Here is a 19222-nt window from a genome sequence, read left to right as displayed (position 1 = left end):
TTTAGCTTGTTGAAAGCTGACTGGGGAGGTCATAGAATGGCAATCACATGATCCTGGACTGCTGCAATCTTTAAAAATAAGAGAGTACATGGGCGCTGCCAAGCACCTTAATTTTGAGCACGTGACCCTAGGGGAAGTTGCGACGATTGTAAGCGAAAGGACAAGTTGTAAGTCACTTTTTTTCCCCCAAGGTGGTTGCAACTTCAAACAGTCGCTAAATGAATGGTTGTAAGTCGGGGACTACCTGAACAGGAGTTTGAAACTCCGGTGGTGCTACAGGAAGGGGCTTAATGACTAGTTGGTCCTTGAAATTCAATTAAGACTTTCTGTTAAATAGCTTTGGGTAATGAAGGGAAGTTTTGGAAGCAGTGCTTTACGGGGCACCTGAAAAAGCCGCAGTTTGTGGTAACCCTTTTTCCATTGTTGTTTGCTTTGGGGTTGCTACAGGCAGTCCTCGACTTACAACCATTCGTTTGGGGACTGTTCAAAGCTACAAAGGCATTGAAAGAAGTGACTTACAATCAGTTTTCACACTTAATGATCGTCATGTGATCAAAATTTGGATGCTTGGCAACCGGTTCATATTTACGATGGTCACAATGTCTCGGGGTCATGTGATCCTCCTTTTGTGACCTTCTGACAAGCAAAGTCAACAGGGAAGCCAGATTCACTTAACAACCGTGCTACTAACTTATGGTGGTGGTGCAGTGGTTAGAACGGAATATTGCAAGCAAACTCTGCCCGCTGCCAGGATTTCGATCCTGACAGGCTCAAGGTCGACTCAGCCTTCTGTCCTTCCGAGGTTGGTAAAACAAGGACCCAGACTGTTTGCGGGGTGGGGTGGGGTGGGGCTTATGCTAACTCTGTAAAACGCTTAGGGAGGGCTGTAAAGCACTGTAAAGCGGTATATAAGTGTAAATGCGCACTCTGCCCACTGTCAGGAGTTCAATCCTGACTGGCGCAAGTTTGACTCAGCCTTCCATCCTTCCGAGGTCGGTAAAATGAGGACCCAGATTATTAGGGACAAGATGCTGACTCTGTAAACTGCTTAGAGAGGGCTGTAAAGCACTGTGAAGCGGTATATAAGTCTAAATGCGCACTCTGCCCACTGTCACGAGTTCGATCCTGACTGGCGCAAGTTTGACTCAGCCTTCCATCCTTCCGAGGTCGGTAAAATGAGGACCCAGATTGTTGGTGGGCAAATATGCCGATTCTGTTAGCCACTTAGAGAGGGCTGTAAAGCACTGCGAAGCGGTAGGTAAGTCTAAGTGCTATTACTATTAGCGGCGGCGATTCACTTAACAAGTGTGGCAAGAAAGGTCGCAACATGGAGCCTGTCCTGCTTAGCAAAGGAAAAGTTAGGCGTAGTTGTGGTTGTAAGTTGAGAACCACCTGTAAAATGCAGTGGGAAGGGATCAACTGGTCTACTCTTTGTTCTAACCCGGAGCCGATGTTGCAACAGCAAAACTGCACCTGGGAGTAGCTGTTTACTCTTCTGGTAAGAAAAGAAAGGGAGGGTGGGGGGGGAAAAAAACTGAATTCCTGCTGAGTCACAATTCTCGGTGACGAACTTATTTTGCTGCAAGAGGGAAGCAGTTCGGAGATTGACGTCTGTCGGAAATGCAGCCAGGCCCGTTTTGAAACCTCAGATCTGTGGAGTAGCATGAAGAAAATAGCTAATGAATGGGTGCATGAAAAAAATCACTTTAAAGAGAAAAAGCAAACAAACTAAAGGACCCTACTGGGCAGGTCAATTCCACGCTCACATTTCTTTGTTTTAGATGACCAACCTGTCCTGCAAAACCTGGCAGAAGCAGGGGGCAGGTTTTCGTCTCCTACACCCAAAGATTGGGAAAACATTTTGTGTAGATTTCCCCCCAGGAAAAGATAGGATGGAAGGGACCAGGCTCGCGAGAAATACCTGTGGATTGTCCTTGTAAATTACAAATTAATTACAAAAAAAAACTAGAAAAAGGGATGTTGAGACTCAGCGTGAAGAGGAGAGTCACAAAGATGATTAGGGGACTGGAAGATAAAACGTGATGAATGTTTGTGGGAACTGGGAACGTGTCGTGTAATGAAGAGAGGGACTAGACATAGCTTCCAGTACTTGAGGGGCTGCCACAAAGAAGAGGCAGTCAAGCTATCCTCCAAAGCACCCGAAGGCAGGACAAGAAGCAACGGATGGAAACTAACCAAGGAGAGAAGCAACCTAGAACTAAGGAGAAATTTCCTGTCAGTGAGGACAATTAACCAGTGGAACAACCTGCCTCCAGAAGCTGTGAATGCTCCAACACTGGAGGTTTTTAACAAGAGACTGGACAGCCATTTGCCTGAAATGGTAGAGGGTGTCCTGCCTGAGCAGGGGGTTGGATTAGAAGACCTCTAAGGTCCCTTTCATTCTGTTATTCAAGAGAGTCTCTTGGCCAAGAATTAACAGGCCGAGTTCTCTGAAAAGCCATCTTTGAAATTCCACCTGGCTGGAATTAGGGAACCAGGATCCAAAATGGCACTGGTAGTCCTTGACTTATAGCCATGAATTTAGTGGCCGTTCAAAGTTACAACGGCACCGAAAAAAAGTGACTTACGACTAGTGTTCACACTTTGCAGTACTTCCACGATCAAACTTCGGAAACTTGGCCACTGGCTCATATTTATGACGGTGGCCATGTCCTGGGGTCATGTGGTCCCCTTTTGCCACCTGCCAAGCAAAGTCAATGGGGAAGCCAGATTCACCAAACAAGCCAACCGTGTTACGTGGTTAACAGCTGCAGTGATTCCCTTAACAACGGTGGCAAGTAAGGTAAAATCGGGCAAAGGCTCATTTAACAACTGTTTTGCATAGCAATGGAAATTTTGGGCTCAGTTGTGGTCGTAGGTTGAGGACTACCTGGATAGGGGCTCCTGCTTGGGCTAGAACAGGGCTAGGCCACCTTGGCTCTTTTATGACTCGTGGACTTCAACTCCCACAATTCCTGAGCCAGCCATGCTGAGGGGAAAGGGAGAGGTTTCCATGCTGAGCCATGCTGGCTCAGGAATTCTGGGAGTGGAAGTCCACGAGTCATAAAAGAGCCAAGGTTGCCTACCCCTGGCTTTGCCAGTTTAGCTGTGTAAGGCCTAGTTCAGGGGTCTCCAAACTTGGCAACTTTAAGACTTGTGGACTTCAACTCCCAGAATTCCTGAGCCAGCCATGCTGAGGAGAAAGGGAGAGGTTTCCATGCTGAGCCATGCTGGCTCAGGAATTCTGGGAGTGGAAGTCCACGAGTCATAAAAGAGCCAAGGTTGCCTACCCCTGGCTTAGCCAGTTTAGCTGTGTAAGGCCTAGTTCAGGGGTCTCCAAACTTGGCAACTTTAAGACTTGTGGACTTCAACTCCCAGAATTCCTGAGCCAGCCATGCTGAGGAGAAAGGGAGAGGTTTCCATGCTGAGCCATGCTGGCTCAGGAATTCTGGGAGTGGAAGTCCACGAGTCATAAAAGAGCCAAGGTTGCCTACCCCTGGTAGAAGATCAAAGCTTTAGTCTGTTTTTCCATTCAGGGATTTCGTCATATATTCTCCCACACACACACCATTTTCATGCTTTTTTTTTTTACTGCTTCCTGTTCTGGGTTCCTCACAATCAGCCTAAACTTCCTCCTAGTCTTTGTATTTGGGACTTCTCCTTCTGCCAGGGGAGGCACTCTAGTCATCTTCTGATTCCCCATTTTGACTAACCTCTCATCTTCTCAAGAGAGTGAATTTCCAGGGCTCCCATTAAGTGCCCTGGATTATAATTCCCGTTGTCCCTGCCCAGCACAGGAGGTGAAGAAAAAAAAAGTCAGCTTTCTCATGCCCAACCCTCAGAGCTGGTTGCAGACTCTCTAAATCAGATTTAGTTGAACCAAACCCAATCCCTTTTACCTGTGCAGGTGAATTTGAGCATCCTAGATTTGAAAGTGGGAAGCCAAGTAGCAGCATTGGGAATAATTTTGACCTGCAAGGAGGTGTCTGGACCCCAAAGTTTTTTTTAAAAAAAATATTATTATTGTTTTGGAGGGGTGTTCCAGTCAGCATGGACTCCATCCCACTGCCCAGACAAATTTTTTCCGTTTTCTTGGCAAGTTGTGTTTTTCCCCCTTCCAGAAGTGGTTTGCCATTCTCTCCTTTCCAGGGCTAGGAGGGTTCAGCTCAAAGTCATCCAACTGGCTGCATGCCTCAGCAGGATTAGAACTCGTGGTCTCCCGCTTTCTAGCCTGAAGCCTTCAACCTCTTCACCAAACTCTCTTCAGAGTTTTCTTAGAGAGCAAAATGTGCTTTCTTTTGAAGTGGGACCACCAACCCTGGGGGGGGGAAAAAATCCAGTAAGAAAGAAAGCTAAGAGGGAGGGAGGGAAGCCCCTTTGGAGAATGGAGCGGGGTGTTGGAATATTTCAATGAAGTTAGACCAAAGTTGATCTTCAGCCATTCTTCTAGTCCTCATTAGAGGGCCCCCTCCCTTTTTTTTTCTATTGCCACCACCTTCGACTGCATGCATGTTGTTCTTCCTCTTTTGGGTGACTCATAACAGGCTTCAGATAACACTGGCCCTGAATTCTTAATTCTTATTTATCGCTTCAGATCCTTTGCATAAAAACCGGCCTCTCTCGGTTTGCAGTCTCCCTGTACTCTTCCTGTTACTCATTCCCTCTTACAACCTCTCCCTTTCTCTTACACAACTTTCCCCCCACCCCAGCTTTTTTTTTTCCCTCCTAGGAGGGTGGAGTGGGGAGAAATTGCCCAAGAAAGCAAATTCCATCTGGGGTGAAGGAACAGGAAGGAAAGGAAATAAAAAGGCAGGTTTTTATGCAAACAGCGCGGGATGCAAAGAGAATCCCGCAACCAAAAAAATAAAATAAACATAAGTCTGGGCTTATAACAGCCAAACATAAAATTATTAGCTAGGTTTGACAGCAGCAATCTTGTTTCATCCTTGCACCAAATCAGGGTTAGCTTTATTATGGTTTGTCCAATAAGCCCAGATTAGTTGGGTTCATCTACAGTAAACCATCAATGGACCTTACAGATTATAGTGGCTGCTTGGATGCCCTGTTTCCTGACTTTACAAGTAGTCCTTGAGTTACAATCAATCATTTAGTAACTGTTCGAAGATACATGGCACTAAAAAAAAGTAACTTGCAACTTTGGTTATTAAATGACCGTTTTTCACATTTACCACCACTGCAGCAACCCCACGGTCACATGATCAAAATTCAGAGGCTTGGCAACTGGCATGGACTTATGACGGTTGCATTGCTCCAGGATCATGTGATCACTTCTTGCAACCTTCTGAGAAGCAAAATCAATGGGGAAGCCAGATTCACTTAACAGACATGTTACTAGCTTCAACAACTGCAGTGATTCACTTAACAACCGTGACAAGAAAGGTCGTAAAATGGGGCAAAACTCACTTAAAAACCATCTTGCTTAGCAACAGAAATTTTAGGCTCCGTTGTGATCCTAAATCGAGGAAGCACCTGTATTGTTAACTGGCCAGGTAACTTGGCTGCTGTGTATATTTATTTTGGGTATTTTTTGTTTCTAATGACTTAAAATGTTTTTATTCTTTTAAAATGTGTTTTTTTTTTAAAAAAATTGTGGTATATTTTTTTGAACAGTAAGCCCTTGACTGAGATGGGCGGCTAGAGAAATCGAATAAATATGCCAACCCCCAAATTAATCGCGTCTGTTAGTAACTAATAATAGGAGTTAATTGTTAACTGATAATGGAGAAGCATCTCATCCCTTAAATAACACAGCCCCTGCTTTGCATTTCAAAGAGTCCAGGTTTTGCATACCAGGTCTACGGATGGTTTCCAGAGAGCAGAAGAAGGAGAGAATAGTTGGGTTTCAATGAGTCTGCCACCACTTTCGCAAGGCAAATTGTTCAGGTTGGAACAGCTCAAAAGACTTGACTTTTCCCTGAGGAGAGTCTGGAGACCTCATGGCCCCAAGTGGACAGAGGCTTCATTCCTGAGGTTGGCTTCCAGGTAGACGTGGTCTTGAGAAAGAGTCAACATTCCTTCAGACTTGACAATCCTACATCCCCCCCCGCCCCCCATTCTGGACAGAGAGGGCCGCTGGTTTAAAAGAGGGGTCAAAAAGGCCATCTGTGTCAAAATTGAACAGCCCTCCCTCAAGAGAATACGACACCACCTATCTCTTGTTTACAACACAGTCCTTTTTGGCAGTTCCCAAGAAGGTCCCACACCCCTTTGCGCTCCGATTCAGGATCCAGATAAAGTGGCCTGGATGAAGGACAGCAATGGAGCAGATGGTTGCAAAGACTATCTAAATCCTTTCCATTCCCCTCCAGTCAGTCAGAACTGAAGAAGCTCTCTTGGAATAACAAAGAGTTGGAAGGGACCTTGGAGGTCACCTAGTCCAACCCTCTGCTTAAGCAGGAGAACCTATACCATTTCTAACAGATGGCTGTCCGGTCTCTTCTTGAAAGCTTCCAGTGAGGAAGCTCCCAGAATCCCTGAAGGCAATCTGTTCCACTGGTTAATTGTCCTCACTGTCAGAACGTTTCTCCTTATTTCTAGGTTGAATCTCTCCTTGGTCAGTTTCCATCCGTTATTCCTTGTCTGGCCTTCGGGTGCTTTGGAAAACAGGCTGACACCCCCCTTCTCTGTGACAGCCCCTCAAGTATTGGGACACTGCTATCGTGTCTCCCCTGGTCCTTCTCTTCACTAGACTAGTCATGCCCAATTCCTGCAACCGTTCTTCATATGTTTTGGCCTCCAGTCCCCTAATAATCTTTGTTGCTCTTCTCTGCACTCTTTCTAGAGCGGGGGGGGGGGGTCTTCAAAGTTGGCCCTTTGATGACTTGTGGACTTCAGCTTCCAGAATTCTGGGAGTTGGTCCACAAGTCATCAAAGGGCCAACTTTGAAGACCCTTGTTCTAGAGCAGACATGTCAAACCCAAGGCCCAGGGGCCAGATCCGGCCCGCCAAGTGGTTTCATGTGGCCCCTGAAGCCATCCTGGAAACAGTGAGGGAACGGCCCCCACTGCCTTGGCCCTGGCCCAGAGACCCTCCTTCTGCCAGAGACCCCCAGATCTGTCCCACTCCTGCCCAGGCCCCCATAGGCACCCTTGATGCCAACGATGTAGAGCTGGCCATGCCCACCCAGTAGGCCATACGCACTCCAGCTGCACCCACCCAGTAGGCAGCGCCCACCCTGGCCATACCCACCCGGCCCCTTGAGGGCAACCACAATGCTGATGTGGCCCTCAATGAAATTGAGTTTGACACCCCTGTTCTAGAGTCTCAACCTCTCTTTTTTCTAGGTTGGTGACCAAAACTGCATGTAGTATTCTATCTAGCTGAGGTCTTATTAAGGTTTCCTTGGATAAGAAGTGAAATGTTTTCAAAGGAAAAAAAAAGAGAGTCCACTTGCCTTTGGGGAAAAAACACCTTTGGGACAATCATGACCTGGATGATTGAGAATCTCCACAGCCAATTTGATAATCCTACAGTTCCAAAGTAGGCAAGGTTGTGAGAACGTATTTGAGGTCACTGATGAGTTGAGGGCTCAGTAAAAGCAGGATGTGGGCGACATCCCATTGCTCCCCTCTCAGACTCAGTCTTTGCAGGTGTGGCTGTCCCTTTACAGGTAATCGACTTACGGCCACAACGGAGCCCAACATTTCCATTGCCAAGAGAGAGTTGTTAAGTGGGTTTTGCCCCATTTTACGACCTCGTTTGCCACAGCTGTTAAGTAAGGCGCTGCAGTTGTTAAGTTAGTAACATGGTTGTTAAGTGAATCTGGTTTACCCCTTTGTCTTTGTCAGAAAGTCAAACAGACTCCCGGGACACTGCAACCGTCATGACTTTGAACCAATTGTCAAGAGTCTGAATTTTGATCACGTGACCGTGGGGACGCCGCCACGGTCATAAGTGTAAAAAACGGTGAGAATTGAAGAAGCTTCTTGAATGAGAAGCGAAACGTCTTCCAAGAGAGGAAAAAATAAAAGTCCGGTTGCATTTTGGAAAAGCACCTTAGGGACAACCGTGATCTGGATGACTTGAGAATCTCCATAGTCACAAACAAATGGTTGTAAGTTGAGGACTACCTGAATTAACCTCTAGGTCATGAGATGCAGTGATGATGTTGCATGTCAGAAAAGGTATGAATCTTAGGAGGAAAGTTTCAGGAGAATCTGAGCAGTGATGTGGACAGGAAGTGTTAACCTTTCAGAGCTAACACAACTTAAGGCACTTTGAGACCAGTTAATCTAACAGGGCAAAGGTCCTTCAGTTGCGTGTAAAACAAGTTAGCACACAAAGCCGGCCTAACCATGTGTCAACTCAACTCTTACAGATTTGCTTATATTACGTTAAACCTTTTGTAAACTCCCTTTCTCCCTCTCCTTTAGGGCAGGTCTTTTCAACCTTTTCACCCATTGTCCCACTTTTAGGACATGGCAACATCCGAGGACCACCAGTTGCCCAGCAAGGTGTCAAAAACATGATGACCCCAAAAAAGAGGAAAAAAGTGATGAAGTACAGGTAGTCCTCAACTTACAACAGTTCGCTTAGTGACTGTTCGAAGTTACCATGGCACTGAAAAAAGCGCCGGGATCAGCGCTGAGCTCCAGCTGGAGCCTGGTGCTGATCCTGGCGCTTCCGCTGAGCCCTGACAGCCCTGCAGCTCCAGCCGTCTCTCGCTCAGGCTTGTGCGGTGCTGCCACCAGTTCTACTCATTCCCCTCCCCCGCTACCACTTCTCTTGGATGGTCACGTACGACCTGCCAGGTGCCAATGTACCACAGGTGGTACCGGTACCACTGGTTGAAAAGCCCTGCTTTAGGGTTTAAGTATTCTGGAATCCAGCCATTTGTGATGGATTGTGAGTCTACAGCCGGCTCAGGTACTAGGAAAGTTCAGTAGCTCAATCAGGAATACAACTAGCAACCACACTTAAGACTTATACACTGCTTCACGGTGGTTTTTACAGCCCTCTCTAAGCGGTTTACAGAGTCAGCATATTTGCCCCCCAACAATCTGGATTCTCATTTTACCGACCTCGGAAGGGTGGAAGGCTTGAGCCGAACTTGAGCAGGTCAGGATCGAACTCTTGGCAGTGGGCAGAGTTTGCCTGCAATAGTAATAGCAGGATCGAACTGCTGGCAGTCGGCAGTCAGCAGAAATAGCCTGCAGTACTGCCTTCTAACCGCTGCGACACCACCACTCTTAACAAGGAGTCCTTGACTTACAACCACTTGTTTAGGGACTGTTTGAAATTACAGAGGCACTGAAAAAAGTCACTTAGGACCGGTAGTGGGATTCAAATATGTGAACAACCAGTTTTCTGTGTGGATGCCGCTTCGGGAAGTCCATTCTGGGCCTGGGCTACAAAAGATTAGCTACCGGTTCTGCCGAAGTAGTGTGAACCAGCTGAGTCCCACCACTGCTTGTGACTGTTTTTCACCCATACGACGGTTGCAGCATCCCCCTGGTCATGTGATCACAATTCAGGCGCTGGGCAACTGGCATGTATTTACGACGGTTGTGCCATCCCAGGATCAGCCGGCTTCCGACAAAGCAAAGTCAACGAGGAAGGCCAGATTTGCTTGACGAGAGTAGGATTCCCTTAACGACCACAGTTGATTCGCTTAACAACTGTGCCCCCTCCCCCCAAAAAAGGCTTGTAAAAGCTCACTTAACTGCCTTGCTTAGCGACGGAAATTTGGGGCTCAGTTCAGTTACAAGCCGGGGACTTATCTGTAATGAAAATTAAAACGCAATTTCAGTTTTTCCCAAATTGCGAACTATCTGCTTCCTCCTGGGCGCTTCCTCTTCATTTGTATATTCATGTAGGGAACAATTAAGACTTATTTCTTCTCTGATGTAACTTCGCAGGATAGCAGATCTGGGAGAACTGCATACTCTGACCCAAATATGAGATGCTTGGAGAAGCAAATTATTTGATAGGGTTCTAGCCTGATGCTTTAAATATAGATCAGGGGTCTTCAAACACCTGGCCCTTTGATGACCCGTGGACTTCAACTCCCAGAATTCCTCAGCCAGGCACGCGTGCCTGGCTGAGGAATTCTGGGAGTTGAAGTCCACGGGTCATCAAAGGACCAAGTTTGAAGACCTCTGCTGTAGATACTGGTAGTCCTCAACTTACGACAACTGAGCCCAGTTTCTGTTGCTAAGTGAGATAGTTGTGAAATGAATTTTGCCCCGAGTGACGATCTTCCTTGCCACAGTGTTCAACGAACCACTGCAGTGGCGAAGTTAGTAACACGGTTCCTTCCGTTATTAAGGGAATCCGGCTTTCCCATTGGCTTTGCTCTTGAGGTTTGCAAAAGATGATCACGTGACCTTGGGACACTCCAACCGTCCGTAAGTACATGCCAGTTGCCAAGCAAAGTCTGATCATGTCACCATGGGGGTCGCCGCAACAGTCATCAGTATGAAGTCCCTTGTTTTTTTTCAGGGCTGTTGTAACTTTGGCGACTCAACAAATTGTTGTCAAGTTTGCAGGGCAAACCCTCTTCCAAGTTTTCTAAGATGGCAAAATGTTGTGCTTTCTTTCCAAGTGGGACACTCTACACCACCACCACCCATCTGGACTCTGCACTTCGTGTTGTCATCTTGTCATCCTCTGTTTGGGGAAGGGTCAAGCCAACCAAGAGCCTATTTTGCGAGAGCACCCATAACATGGTCACAACGATTGGACAAAAATGTGATTGGACAATGGGTGTCCAATCACGCTTGGCCAATGAAGAATATTCTTATCCCTACATTCCTATTCCGACATCCCCAGTGCCTTCACCAGGACACACGGGTGGAAGATTCCTGCATACGTGCGAGGAAATAATAAAACACAGCCAGATTGGACTTCTACCTCCTCTGATGGATTTTCCAGTACTACCTTTATTGTTCTGGAAGATTATTTGCAACCATTTCCTCCACTCCTTCTGCTCCCAGCAACCCGACAACCTGGTGTTATCGCAAACCACCTTTCTGCAGAAACTGTGGGGCACATGCCAACCAGGAAGATGAATTGTTTGCCCAGGCAGCGTCAGCGTTCAGGTTGTTTTTTTTAACCCCTTTATTATTTTTTATTAAAAACTCAGGGTGGTGAACGCACCTCATACTCTTTCCCTAGTTTGCCCACCACAACCCTGTGAGGTAGGCTGGGTTGAGAGACAATGTCTGGCCCAAAGTCACCTGGTCAGCTTTCATGCCTAAGGTGGGACTGGATCTCAGAATCTTCTGTTGATTGGCCCAAGGTCGCCCAGCCCACTTTCAATCCTAAATCAGGACTAGATTTAGGTTTTTAGCCCTCTGTTCTACCCCTAGGCAGTTTTTAAAAGTTTCGTTCTCAAATCAGCAGAAAAATAAAACTCAAGATTTTCCTCCCAAGTCTCTGACCATTTAAGTCTAGGGGTCAGCTACTTCTGGATGGAGAATGGTTGCTTGCGTAGGGGGAAATTTGAAAATGGGGAAGTGGCTTGTGCCGTGCGTTAGGCAAGTTTCAAAACTTATTAAAAACGAAAACCCTTTCAGATCTCATCTTGTTAAGCAACGGCCTTTGTCCCGTTTCTCACTGCTATTTCTTTTGTGGGCTTCCTGAAAGTCAGGACTGAGCTGGCAAGCCTTTGGCACACCAAGAACGGGTTTGCTTCAAACTCAAGTAACAAAGAGTTCTGGAGTTGGAAGAGATTACGGGGTCTTCAAGACCAGCCCTGCTATGTGCACAAAGGCCAAATGACCGGACAGATGACCACCTAGCCTTTGCTTGGGGCAGTCACAGAGAAGAAGGGGTTGACTTGTTCTCCAAAACACCAGAAGGCAGGACAAGAAGTAACCGGTGAAAGAGAGAAGCAACCTGGAACTAAGGAGAAATTTCCTGACAGCTGGAACAATTAATCAGTGTAATGGTTACTCTCCAAAAGTTCTGGGCCCTCCAACACTGGGGTTTTTCAAAAAAAAAATAGACTGGACAACCATTTGGCCAGGATGGTATAAGGTCTCCTGCCTTGAGCAAGGGGTTGGACTAGAAGACCTTCAAGGTCCCTTCCAACGCTTTGATTCTATATTCAGTCAAATCGCTCTCAAGTCTCAGAACATTTTCCCCCCACAAATTCTATCAGAATCTGCTTTCTTGTACGTTAAGACCACAATTTGCCATCGTGTATTCTGAAACAAGGGGGGGGGGGAAAGATTCTCATTGTTTTGTATCGCCCTTCCAAATTTGCCAAGGTCTGACTCAAGCAAAATAAATTGGAGCAAGGACTTCTGGTGGTCTGGAAACCATCTTTCCACCGTTGGCAGCCTCAAACTGCCTTTGCCATTTTAGCAGCTATGATACAGGGCTGGCTTAGAGGGTGATGACAATGAACTTTTGTTCTAAGAGTTAAGATATTACACACACACACACACACACACACACACACACACACACACAGCAGGACCAAACCAGGCACACCCTGTTCTTTTATCTGTGTACTAATCAGTATGCTTTACAGAAGTGAACCCTTAAAAATGACGTAACTACAAAATCAATACATCTACCTCTAGAGTAGCTTGAAGACAGAAATTCTTAACACGGGATCAGAATACTTTGGAAATAAGTACTTCGTGACAACAAACGTGCAATTTATTTTTGTTTTATTTGATCCACCAGCAAGGCATTTATTTGCATGATTATTATAAAGTTCTGCAGATCCTATACATTTTTGCTTAACCGCTGAGTAGCCCAGAAGCAGTCTTCTTCCCACGCATTCTGGCATTTAATGGGAAAGAGGCACATCCACCAGCACACAAAAAGCAGTAAAACCCGAATACTCAGAGGGAGTCTTATCTCTATAAATACAGATTTAGCTACCCACAAATATCTACTTGTTTGAAGATTGATTTAAACGAATCGTTTTCTGAAGACGGCAGTACTCTAAATCATCACTTTTGTACCCTCTTAAAAGTACGGTGATCTTGGTTGAAAAAAAAAAGATGGACATAGGCACCAAACAGTTAATAATAAAAATTATGATCTTTTCCTCTTCATTCTTTCCCGTCAGCCACAGCTTCAGGTTGGTTGGTTTTTTTCTAAGATGGTATTGGCTTGTGCTATACTACCCTTACCCAACTTAATACCCTCCACAACCTCCATCATCCCCAGCCAGTATGGCATCTGCAGGATCATAGGCCAGGGTAGTAAAACGCTACTTTCAGCAATTAATAGGAGTCTGGAAGAATTCCAGAAGTTCCAGAGTCTATTCCTGTTAAGTATTCTGCTACTTGGCCTTTAATAGGAAATCTTTTATAGGCTACAGATACAAGTAGCTACAGCTGAGCCCGGATTTTTTTTCTTGCTAAGTGTTAATATTTGCCACGGGTATTTTGCCTCATTTTAACGACCATTTGTGCCACAGTTATTAAGGGAATCACAAGGTTGTTAAGTGAATCAATGGCCTCCCCATTGATTTTGCTTGTAAGAAGGTCAAAACAAAAAGGGGATCACGTGATCCCGGGACACTGCAACCGTCGTAAATATGAGTCAGTTGCCAAGCAGCTGAATTTTGATCATGTGACCCTGGGGAATGCTGCAACAGTTGTAAGTGTGAAAAACGGCAATCAGTTCCTTTTTTTCAACGCCGTTGTAACTTTGAACGGTCACTAAATGACAAAAATGCCAATATCCTACAGCTCAGAAATTGACAGCTCAAAGCAATCCAGACAGAATAAACGAAGGGTGAGCAAATCTGAGAAAGGAAGATTTATATTTGGCGACTATGACCTGTACTTATGCGCCATGGATTCAACTGTTATTTCCTATTTTTACATCCTATTTTTTTTTTACAACTGCGTATGCACAATTCATCAAAAGACTGTTGGGTTTTGGCTGAGAGTAGGAAACCACAAAACAGCAATAGCAATTTTTTTTAACACATGCAGGCAGTCCTCAAATTACAACTATTCATTTAATGACTGTCGGAAGTTACAACGGCACGAACAAAATGATTGACGACTGTTTTTTTTCACACTTAACGACCATTGCAGTGTCCCCAACCCCAGGATCAAAATTCAGACACTTGGCAACTGACTCATCTTTATGACAGTTGCAGTGTCCCAGGGTCCTATGATCCCCTTTGACAACCTTCTGATGAGCAAAGTCAATGGGGAAAGCCAGATTCACTTAACAACTGTGTTAGTAATTTAACAACTGCAATGATAGGTCGTAAAATGGGGCAAAACTCACTTAACCACTGCCTCTCTTAGCAATGGAAACTAGCGATTGTGATTGTAAACTGAGAACAACTGCTGTTGATAGGTGAGGTCTGCAAGCTGAAGAACCTCTATACCAGGGGTAGGCAACCTTGGCTTTTATGACTCATGGACTTCAACTCCCAGAATTCCTGAGTCAGCATAGCTGACTCAGGAATTCTGGGAGTTGAAGTCCATGAGTCATAAAAGAGCCGAGGTTGCCTACCCCTGCTCTATACGGTAGTGACCCTCAGCCTTGGCTGCTTGAAGAGGGTGGACTTCAACTCCCAGAATTCTCCCCTACAGAATTCTGGGAGTTGAACCCACACATCTTCAAGCTGTCAAGGCTGAGAAACACTGTTCTATGGAAAGGCCAGATTAAAAATTGAGGGGACTGAAATCCTTCCAGGGGTTTACCGGAGGGTAGAGCTGATTTGCATGAAAATACTTCCAGGGCAGAAAAGCAGATCTCCTTGTCAAAAATGAAACCTGGATTCTCAAGCCAAGATGGATGGAACATGAAATGCTGTGTGAATCCGTCATTTTTCCCCCCCTTTTCTACCGTTTCATCTGGAAGACTCTACCCCACCCCATTGCTCAGGAGAGCTCTTGCAAGAGGTAGAGGAAGCACCGTTTGGCATAGCTGAGGGAAGTTTGAAGAAATCTGGATTTAATTTACTGATGTGTGTCTCCCCCAGCTCTGAACAAGGGGCGTCCTTTTTTTTCTTGCTCCACCCTGTCTGAGGACAATCTTACTCCACCCGTCGTTTCAACGCAGAGCTTCTCGCCCTCTGGAAACATACCTGCCAAAAGGCCTTGAGTGACATGGCTCCCAATATGTCACAAGATGGTCAACGTGAAGGGCAGCAGTGTGTCTGAGCTATCCATGGACGTCCACTTCTTAAAAATGCAAATGTCGAGGCGGCAGCCAAAGGTTGGACAAACAGGCTGGAGATGACGGATGGATGGATGGATGGATGGACACAGTCAAGATGAAAGATACCAAAATGTCAGACAGCCTACCGACTGTTGTTGCCATGACATCCAACAGTCAACATCAGTCTGATAAGCTATCCGACAGAAAGGTACACGCCAAAGAGGAGTCACAATGCTAGACAGGAAGGCAGGTAGGTGTATGTGTCTGTGTGGGGGGGACACACAAGTGGGAGAAGATGGGGGACGTACCGCTCAGTTGACCAGAGGACAATCTGCCAGAAACCTAACTGGTCTTTGGAGGCACGATGACCATGCGTAAGGCAACATAATTGGGTGAATCCAAATTCTAATCAACGGACTTTTGATTAACCAAAGCTAATAACACCCTTACGAAGAAAAAATGATTTCTACCAGGCCACTACTGTCAAGTCCAATTCTGTCCTGCCAAAGTTCTGAAAATGTTCTTCAGCAAAGCAGAACATCTTGTCAGAAAGGAGAGTCTTTGTCCGTGCATCGGGAACCCAGATGCCCAAACGGGCCCAACCATCTACAAACCAAGCTAACACCTCCCACCTACGCTTTGGAAATGAGGATGATCTCCTTTTGGGAACGCAAGACGTGTCTTCCTTTGAATCTGCTTGTAGTTGGTCCTTTAGATCACCGATATCCTCTCCATCCTTTCTGAGAGGCAAGCATGCAACGAAGCAAAGAAACTGCTTTGGAACCAACGTCTACCCCCACCACCACCACCTTTTAACAAAAAGAGGCACCGTGATGCTATCTTTGAATGCTGTTTATTCCAGTTACCTGCATCTTACAAAACCAACTTCCTGTGCATTTCCTAAACTGCGCTCTGGAATCACTGCGAGAGTTAAAAAAATTCCAACACGAGGATACTCCAGGTGTCGGGGCTACGGGGTCAGTTAAATAAATAAAAAATAACCGAACAGTGTCAAAACCCTCCCTGTCTTATTTCTTTTATCTGAGCGAGGAGTTCTTGGGAAAATCCAAAAACCGAGAATTCCTGACGGAGCAGAGCAAGCATTCGACCACAACCGGGGGTGGGTAGGTGTGTGTGTGTGTGTGGGGGGGGTCGGTTGAAAGATTGTGGGAAGGAAACTAAAATTTTTTTAAAAAAAAATTGGGAGGGGGAGGATTTACCGGAACACACACAAAAAGGGGAAGAACGGAGGACAGTTTTAAAAGACCCAGAGAGGGAAGTCTGGAATGATCTGAGACGGTGTTGATTTTTAATGCCCTTCTAAATAGGCCCAAGGAAAAGAAAAAAAAAAATTAAGAGGCCCCCCCCAACTCTTCCCGTGAACATGAAATGGGGAATTTCCAGATGTTCATCAAAGGGCCACGCCTGCTGCTAGTAAATCTAAGATTAGTCAGGTTAAGACGAGGGATGGTTTCGCACCCATCAGGGAGAGGCTGGTCCATCTTGAACTTTAAACATCATGGCCAGTAGCCTAAAAGTTCTGGAAGGCAAGGAACTTTTTGTAAAAAATGAGAAAAGGCAAGGAGTGGGGGTGGGAGGGGTGGGGGTGGGAAATACCCCAACGCTAACTTAGCCCTGTAGTGAATTTGGAAGTGAGCATGTATGTTAAGACAAGAAATTAATTTACATTGAAATGATGGTACACGTGTTACCTTCAAACGTGTAGAGGGTGATCCGTGACTAATGGCAGAGTTACTTGAACCAGAGTCCACCCCTACCCACCCTCCCGTACCCCTGTCCCTCTTTTGCAAATTATTATTATTATTATTATTAAACGCCAGGCTGGTTATTCCAGTGGAAATTGGGGTTTATCCCTCTCTTTCCTGCTTATTTGGCTTTCCTCTCGGAGTTCCTCCGCTGTTGGATACGCTTGTCGTAACTTTGGGCCATGGAGTTAATAATGGATAAGACAAAATAGCACACCATAATTATAACCAATTTCTCAAACGTCCAGGAGATCCAGTTTTCGCCCTGCAGAAAGGAGGACAAGAGGAAGGAAGAAAAAAAGAAGAATATTAGGGTCACGCGTGATTCAAAACCCAGGTTGTCTTCAACTTAGGGCCCCCAAATTTCTGTTGCTATACGTGGGGCGTTTGTTAAAGTGAATTTCGCCCCATTTTATACCAACTTTCATGCCCCGGTTGTTAAGCGAATCCCTGCGGTCGTTAAGATGAGTGACACGGTTGTTAAGTGAATCAGGCTTTCCCCCGCTGAGTTTGCTTGTCGGAAGGTCACAACAGGGGATCACGTGGTCCCGGGACACCGCAATCGTCATAAATATGAGGCAGTTGGCGAGCAGCTGAATTTTGATCATGTGACCACGGGGATTCCGCAAACGGTCACGAGTGTGAAAATGGTCATAGGTCACTTTTTTTCAGTTGCAACTTTGGTCGCTAAAAGAGCCGTCGCCAAGTCAAGGACTTCCTGTATGGTACATGGAGGGGAGGTAGCCAGCTTCTACCACTTTCTAACCTAGCTTTGTTGGGCAGCAAAGCAAGCTTGCTAGGCTCTTCGGTGGGGGTGGGTGGGTGGGTTGAGTCCATGTTTCCTCCCCGACCCAGGCAGATGGGAATCCTGGGTTCAATGGAATCCCCCATTAACAGGCTTGGTTGGTCAGTAGAACATTTAGCAATAACAGGCAATGAGGGAGGCAGGTGGCCAGTGACCAATTCTATTACTGGAAAGAATTAAGTGGCCTTTCGTGGGAAGATGAGTAATAACTGGATCAGCATCCTTCCAGGAAGGAAGTTGATCTGACCTACTCGGTGTCTCAAGAATAACATGGGAGTATCAGAAAGCGTCTCACCCAAGACTGAATGATTTGTCCCGACAGTTTAGGCTGGCAGTGGTGCTCCCAGCTAACCTCAGATGCTTTTAAGTGGAGCGCCCTATGGAAAGTGAGTCTGTAAAACTGCTCCTTTAATTAACCAATGAGTAAACCTGCGTAAGAAGGACGAGGGCAGGGGTTGGCAAGCTTGGCTCTTTTATGACTCGTGGACTTCAACTCCCAGAATTCCTGAGCCGGCGTGGCTCAGCATGGAAACCTCTCCCTTTCTCCTCAGCGTGGCTGGCTCAGGAATTCTGGGAGTTGAAGCCCACGAGTCGTAAAAGAGCCAAGGTTGCCTACCCTTGGACTAGGGGCAGTGGTGGGATTCAGCCGGTTCGCACTACTTCGGCAGAACCGGTAGTTAATTTTTTTCTTGCCCAGGCCCAGAATGGACTTCCGGAAGTGGCATCCACACAGAGAACCGGTTGTTCACATATTTGAATCCCACCACTGAGTAGGGGTGACGTGATAGCAGAATTCCAGTATCCGAGGGGCTGTCACAAAGAAGAGGTGGTGGTGGGGGCCGTGGGGGTTTTCAACCTCTTCTCCAAAGCACCAGAAGGCAGGACAAGAAGCAAGAAACTCATCCAGGAGAGAAGCAACCTGGAATTAAGGAGGAACTTCCTACAGAGAGAACAATTAACCAGTGGAACATCCTGCCTCCAGAAGTTGTGGGCGCTCTAACACGGGAGGTTTTTAAGAAGAGACTGGACAGCCACTTGTCAGGAATTTTTTTTTTATTTTTTATTTTAATCCCATTTATATCCCGCCCTTCTCCGAAGACTCAGGGCGGCTTACAATTTAAGCACAAACCAATGTGCTTAGCAATAGCCTTCATTCTATGTATACGCCTGCTTATTAGGAATGGCATAAGGTCTCCTGCCTGAGCAGGGGGTTGGACTAGAAGACCTCCAAGGTCCCTTCCAACTCTTGTTACTCTATTCACAGATGACAGGAGTTGCTTAAAAACAAAAAAACTGGCCTGGTTCTTATTCCCTCTCAGGTGAATGTCCCAGTTTGAGGAACACCCCTGCCCACCGCTGGAGCTAAGAGCTCGGGCATGGATTTATTTATTTATTTATTTTTATTTATTTTAATTCCATTTATATCCCGCCCTTCTCCGAAGACTCAGGGCGGCTTACAAGCTTAGCAGTAGCCTTCATTCTATGTCTATGCCTGCTTATTAGGGCTTTCACACACACACCCCCAAGCGGCATTATTACA

At 46.0% G+C, this 19222-nt stretch overlaps 1 protein-coding gene across 2 annotated transcripts in view; it reads right to left on the bottom strand.

Annotated features, from left to right (window-relative positions):
• Positions 1-15948: 15948 nt before the first annotated feature.
• Positions 15949-19222, bottom strand: part of VMP1 (vacuole membrane protein 1) — a 148319-nt gene continuing 145045 nt past the window's right edge. For both annotated transcript variants that reach the window (XM_083379821.1, XM_083379820.1), the window contains one exon: positions 15949-17142. In XM_083379821.1, the coding sequence (XP_083235947.1) occupies positions 16999-17142 (144 nt within the window). In that variant the 3' untranslated portion in view covers positions 15949-16998. The remainder of the gene's footprint in view (positions 17143-19222) is intronic.

This window comes from Vipera ursinii (assembly GCF_947247035.1).
Source record: "Vipera ursinii genome assembly, chromosome: 1".
Taxonomy (NCBI): Eukaryota; Metazoa; Chordata; class Lepidosauria; order Squamata; family Viperidae; genus Vipera; species Vipera ursinii.
This window is presented reverse-complemented; position numbering and strand designations above follow the sequence as displayed.